Source organism: Martes martes (assembly GCF_963455335.1).
Source record: "Martes martes genome assembly, chromosome: X".
NCBI lineage: Eukaryota > Metazoa > Chordata > Mammalia > Carnivora > Mustelidae > Martes > Martes martes.
Window position 1 is genome coordinate 11,969,789 of NC_137897.1, and position 6,828 is coordinate 11,976,616.

At 48.1% G+C, this 6,828-nt stretch overlaps 1 protein-coding gene across 1 annotated transcript in view; it reads left to right on the forward strand.

Annotated features, from left to right (window-relative positions):
• Positions 1–6,755, forward strand: part of TXLNG (taxilin gamma) — a 55,527-nt gene extending 48,772 nt beyond the window's left edge. Inside the window, exons 8-10 of the mRNA XM_080794740.1 lie at positions 445–537; positions 2,724–2,819; positions 3,765–6,755. Coding sequence (XP_080650866.1) covers positions 445–537; positions 2,724–2,819; positions 3,765–4,085 — 510 coding nt within the window. The 3' untranslated portion in view covers positions 4,086–6,755. The remainder of the gene's footprint in view (positions 1–444; positions 538–2,723; positions 2,820–3,764) is intronic.
• The last annotated feature ends 73 nt before the right edge of the window (positions 6,756–6,828 follow it).

Consider the following 6,828-nt stretch of genomic DNA (forward strand, 5'->3'; position numbering starts at 1 on the left):
TTTACTTTTTAAAAAATTTGTGTTTGTTTATTTGACAGAGATCACAAGTGGGCAGAGCAGAAGGCAGAGAGAGAGGGAGAAGCGGGCTCCCTGCTGAGCAGAGAGCCCGACTCTGGGCTCGATCCCAGCATCCTGGGACCATGACCAGAGCTGAAGGCAGAGGCTTAACCCACTGAGCCACCCAGGCGCCCCTATTTGTACATTTTAAACATTTTACATCTAAAGATGTTTAAGTCAACAAAATTTCCTCAGTTTCAGGGAATTCAGTGGGTTATAGAACTTCAGCTGTCTCTGGTAGCCAAGGGCTGGGTGTGCGTTCCTCTTTCTGTCACTTGTATCAGGTAACTAATGTGTAACCATATTATGTCCTTTTAGAAAGTCTTTAGGAATTGCTTTAAATTGTTTACCTGAAACTCAGAATATTTCATTACTTTTTTTCTGTAGCTTTCTCTTTATATGGATAAGTTTGAAGAATTCCAGACTACCATGGCAAAAAGCAATGAATTGTTTACAACCTTCCGGCAGGAAATGGAAAAGGTACTTGCATATTTTTAGTAGAATATTACCTAAAAGGGAATTTATATAAGAAGCTGTTTTAAGCACGAACACGACCTGGATGAGTTGCTGTTGTTATGGTACAGTCTTCATTTCTTCTCTGACCCTCCAGTGGCATCCCATTTGATCATTTTGCCCTTGGTGTGCCCCATGTAGCCAGTGGTCTCTGTGCTTAAATACCAGCTTTATTAAAGTGAATTCCTGTATTAAATACAACTTGTTTTTACACATAAAGTGGTTTCTTTTTTGTTGTGTCTTTTGTTTTATTCGCTCAGTGATACCCTGCCCCTCCTTCCCAAAGCTTTGTGTTTTTGGAGATTATTTGAAGATATCCAAGCCTGGAATAGTAATTATACCTTTTGGTTGGTTGATTTCTTATACACACACACACACACACACACACACACACACACACACACATTTATGTATATCTATATATTTTTATTTATATGTAATCAAAATATCAGTGTTTCCATCTTTTTTTTTTTTTAAGTAATCTCCACACCCTACATGGGGCTCGAACTCACAACCCTGAGATCAAGAGTTGCACATTCCACCGACTGAGCCAGCCAGGTGCCCCAGTGTTTCTACCTTTAGTTTAGTTTTTTTTTTTTTTTTTTTAAACTATACTCCCACTAAAGTCTTTCTCCTTCAACCAAACCCATTCTTTATTTGGCTTTTTAAATTTTCCTGCCTACGTTAAGGAAAGCAATATCCTTGATAACCAAGCTGAGAACCAGAGTATATCTATCCATCCATCCGTCCATCCATCCATCCATCCATCCTTATTTTATGTGGCATATTCCCCTTAAAATGGGACTTTATGAAATGGTGGTGGGTTGGGAAGAAGTACAGCATTGCCTGGCACTTCGTAAGCATCCAGTAGATGTTCGTTGTGACTATACGTAGGTCTTACGTAGTGGCCGGGAGAGTGTGCTCTGGGTCGTGTCCCAGCTGCGTCATATAATGTGTGGCTGGGGACAAGCTGTTGAACCTTTCTGGGTCTTCTGTATAAATAACAAACACCTACCTCCATAAAGTGGAGTATTTCAGACAGTGCTTAGCTGTGTTAAGTGCTCAAATGACCACCTTCCGGTATTTTTGGACCCAGGCGTCGGAGAGTGCGGGGAGTGGTGCGTTAGCGCGGCCCGCCCGTCCTTCCAGCCGGTCCTTCCAGCCGAGGGGCCGCGCACACAGCGAGCGCCCTGTGAAGGCGGAACAGAGGTTCCCACAGGCTCTGGGGGCCGCTGTCCTTGCTGCTCGCGCCTTAGAGATCGCGGTCGGTCAACACTCGACCCAGATCTTCGCTCTTCCCAAGGCCTTCGGCCCACCCTGCGTTGTGTTACGGTTTTGTGGGCGATGACCCGCAGCGCAGGGCGCTAGCTCTGTCGTATCCTCGTTTCCCCTGATGGCACCTGGCTCGGTGCCCCGCGTGGGATCGCAGCGCGGCGCAGTCGCAGTGCGCGGGGGAATCTTGAAAACGGGGCTCAGGGCCTGGCGGAGAGAGAAGTGTCACTGTGAATTTCTGAAAACCGGGTTCTTACAGGTTTAAGAATGTTCCGCTTATTTGGGGGCCCATTTTCTCTTCAGCGAAACCTGAAGTCAGTCTTGCAGAGTTGCGAGGATGCCCAAAGCTAAGGATAAAACGACCCTTTTTTTCTTGGTCGCTAGAATGTTCCCGAAGTGACACTGCCTGTAGTTTTGAAACTGATGTGGTCTTGGATGTTGTGGTAGATCATCGGTTCTGAATCTTCGCAGGGAGCTTGGACACCCCTGCCCTTCCAAGAACCGGACAGATTAGTGTAGTGAAGAGAAGACCCCAGCTCGGACGTGTTTCCGTCCAGCCCGGGGAGGGGTCTCTCCCGGTCAACCCCAGGCAGAATGAAAGGCGCGCCCCGGCCCGGGGACCGCTTCCTCCGTGTGCCGCGGCCTCTGGAACGGAGGAGGTTCGTGTGTCTCGCACCGCGAGAGCCTCTCCTTCGCTTCCGCCGCGGCCCCTGTGGGCGCTCCCGGGGTCCGCGCTGCTGCCCACAGACAGGCGCCGCGGTCCCTGGGCGAGGCCGGTGCCGTGAGGGGGGCGGGGGGGGGGCAAAGTGGTTCTGTGGTGGGACAGGGTGGAGAGAGAGATGGAACTTAGAATTTACATTTGCAACTGTGTTGATTGACAGATGACAAAGAAAATTAAAAAACTGGAAAAAGAAACAATAATATGGCGTACCAAATGGGAAAACAATAACAAAGCACTTCTGCAAATGGCTGAGGAGGTGAGGTGGTTTCCCACGACTAAGGTGTGTTCGTCGTCACGGGGACGGATGGAGCCGCTGCCCCACACAGGGCAGGGCCGCGCGGTGACACCGCTGCCCGAGTGGAGGGCTCGGGCCGGAGCCGGGGCAGGGACGGCTTCGCGCGGTGTCCTCGGGCTCGCGGGGTGGGGGTGGGGGGGCGGCGCGCGGCCCCTGAGCCCGGGCTGCGGCGGGAGGCGGCCGTAGAGCGGCGGGATGTCGCTCTCCTGCCGCCGCGCTTGCTCAGGCCGGAGCTGCGCGTACTGCGGCTCGCGAAGACCTTGTGAAGACCGGGGTCGCAGGGGTCCACGCGGTCTGATCGCCGAGTTCTGGGGGTGGGTTTGCAAGGATCTGGGTGGGGCTGACGTCGCCGCCACGGGGCCCACCTCCGGCGATGCCGAGAGTGGCCCCGCCGCCCGCCTTCCTGCTTGGACGGAGGCTTCGGAAAAGGCGGCAGAGGAGGGTTTTGCCGGCTGGAGTGTATCGTGTGCACACACTCAATTTCCCGTCTGGAATCTTGTTCTCACCTAAATGGTAGAACAAGAGAAATCTATGTGGAAAAGAATCCTTTTCTGTGTTTAATCAGGCCCTTAAGTGTTTGATCTTTAGCTTTGTGATGAGTATCTTGAAATTTCCTTAGTAGTTGATCAATACAAAATGCTTTTAAAAGTGCATTTCGGTTATTTCTTTGCCCCCCCACCCCCACCCCCGGGACAGCGGGGAACCGTTAAGTACCACCAGGTGCGTGTAGACGGGCCGAGCAGCAGCTTCCGCTCAGGTGGGGGTGGGGGGGGCGGGGAGGAGACCGAACGCGTCCAAGATGTGATTGAACAAGTGGTTTCCAGTGCGGCTCAGGCTAATTTGTTTGTGTCCTGCGAACGGACTCGTGTCCAGCGAGGTTACGTAAGCCCTGTTTTTCCCTTGCAGAAAACTGTCCGTGATAAAGAGTACAAGGCCTTCCAGATCAAACTGGACCGGTTAGAGAAGCTGTGCCGGGCGCTCCAAACGGAGCGGAACGAGCTCAACGAGAGGGTGGAGGTCTTGAAGGAGCAGGTCTCCGGGAGAGCTGCGGGCGAGGATCCGGCGCTGCCCGTGACGCAGCCCTGCCCTGGCCCCGAGGCCGCCAAGGAGCTGAACACTGCTTCTAGGAGCGTCCCGGGGGCCCCCCTGGACGCCGCCCCCAGGCCCGCGAAGGAGAAACCGGCCGTGTCTGCAGGTGCCGCGCCGGGCATCGAGTCCGTTGACTGAAAGGAAGTATGATCACTGTATCGAGAGCTCTATTTTGTGTATAACTTTCTGTTAGTAGTAACTATTGGTTTTGTGGTGAAAATTTTCTTACTTTTTCTACCATATCTGTATTTTCTTAGAACTACTGGACTTACGTGGTACAGGAGGCTGCTTAGCAGTTTTGAATAGTTTTCCTCTATACATTTTCCTCAGCCATGTTGCACATCTGCCTCATTTCCCTTCAATGGAATGCATGTGACCATCACCTTGTCCTATTTTCCCTGTTCCTTGGGCAGAATTCCTCAAATTTCACTCGAGATAGGGCCGATCATCACAAGGGAACTTTGTTCTGATAATAGTTCCCTGATGTGAAAACAATATTGATTCAAACATCCTGCCCCCCCATTAATATAACTCAAAAAAAAATCAAGATGATTTAGTTTTATCTAATAGCCCACTTTAATGCCAAGTAAAAATAAACTAGGGTTGGGTCAGAAATAAGCATAGCATCTTTGATTCAAATTAGCTTTTTAATAATATTTATATCAAATTGACATGGCTGCAAGCCTCAAATACTCAGTTTTGGCAGATGATGTACATAAAGGTCACTTTTACAGTAGTAGATATAGACAAATCATTGGACAGACAAAACAGGCTTTTAATGTTTGTGACTGAACACAATCCTACTGCTTCGGTTTCAGGTTAGAACTAGACCCCATGTTTGAGCTTGGACCACGTAGATGTTCACTCTGGAGTATGGCGGCTTGTTTGCTTTCAGTTCGGGATTTGGGTATGCATCCTCCCCTTCCCGCAGAAGGCAGCCATCAGTAGTTGTCATTTGAAGACAATGAGGGTTAAGTTCATGTGTAGCTTTCATCGGGCAGAAGTCCCTCCGCTACCGTGCTGCCCTTCTAGCTGCTTGAAATTCAGTGTTCAGCTGTTTGTGAATCCCGCCAGCGAAGTTCTCCAGATTTTTAAAAAGGTAATTTGAATTGTGGATCATGCTAGCTGGAATGGGTTTTATTTCTAAAACAGAAAGACTGGAACCCACACTTTTAACTTAACTGTGGGAAGACTTGGCAGAGAGTTTTTAGTAGTCAGGATTGATGCTTTTGGTCTGGTTCTCACCCCTTTTCTTAATTACTGTCTTTTAAGAAAAGAGCCAGTAGTAGGATCAAGGTCTCTATACTCGGACTGGGGGAACTTTCCATATGAAGCACGTCACTTCTCAGTTTTCTTTGTTCTTAAGGATGTTGAATATGGCTGAGATATGCAAATAAGTCAGGTTGTACCATGCAAGCTTAGACTTTGTCCCTGATAAAATTTGCATTGAAATAATTTATGAAATAGGCTCTACTAGAATTGATATTACCACATTCCACAGAGCAAAACTATCAAACTGACACTGAAATTGCTCACTGGACTGAATCAAAGTCCGTTCTGTCCAGTTAAAAGGGTTTTCTCTTTAAAAGTGTCTTTGTAAAGTCCCGTCATATTCATGGTCTAAAGTGGGTTGAATGAATTCAAAGTTGTCTCACTGAAGCTTCTGCCGCCATTGGTCATAGGAATCAAGGGGCCAGAGAGTGGAGGGAAAGAAAACCAGAGCCGGTTCTCTCGTGACTGTCAAAAATGAGTCGGAAGCTAAAAACAAATATCCCCTCCTCTGACGGCCTCGTATAAATACTCCTTTCTGCTACTAGATGAAATGTTGGACTCCTTTCCCCTAGAGGAATGAAGGTATTTATCAGAAATATAATCTACTTTACAATTAGTACTAATGATGCTATTTCACAAGAACTCCGCTGGATGTACAGCTCTTACTGCTGAAGCCATTCGTGTAGCCCACCACGTTTCTTTGTGGTGCTTGTCCTGTGTGGAAGATGTAATTCTCGGACACGTTGCCTATTCTCAAGGGCTTTCTAAAGTGATGTGATTAACAGTCCTTGGCCTGCTGCTTTCGGCTTTGACTATGTATCTGTAGCTAGATGCGATCATGGTATTTAAAGGAGGTCGATTCTGTTTGGGATGCACGAGGGGTCCTTTCGGAATCCTTCTTCCCATTACCCTGTGAATACAAACGGGCCCCTCTGCAGACACCCTCCTAAAGCGATCACCTCACCAGCCCAGTGTTGTGGCTTTGTAGCACGCCCTGTGTCCACCATGTTCTAGAACACTGTCCTGTTGTTAGGCTGATCCAGAAAAGGTTTAAATGTCACATTCACTTCAGCTGCATCTGTCGCACCGTCATGGGATCTTGCTGTGTTACTCGTAGTGGCCGTAGACTCCGAGGAGTAGAGAACACTTGGGTCTTGGATCATGGACCATTTCACCCTCAGACGTGTTAGGAGTACATTTCTTGGTCTTGAGACCAGTGTTTTTTAGTTATGTATGCAACTGCCTTTTATTACACCTGGTTATCACAATCCAATTCTCAGGTGTTGCAGAAAAATCTACCTCTTTCAGACTGTAGATGGAAATAACTGTGAAAAACAAAAGATGCAGAGATCTTCTAGTTTGTGCTAAACACACGGCTTTATTTTTACAGCCCACGTCTTTCATGAGGATACGAATTGTTCAGAGGCAGTCTTGTTTTGCTTTTCAAAGACATTTTGTAGAGATTTTTCACTAATGTGAATCTGATTTTATCTACGCGATTCTGTATAGATTAAGTAAATATGTATGATAAATTTGACAGCGTCTGTGTCTCCTTCCGTTGCCCATGCAACCTCACCTTTCGAGCCACCGCAAGGACTGCTGCACACGG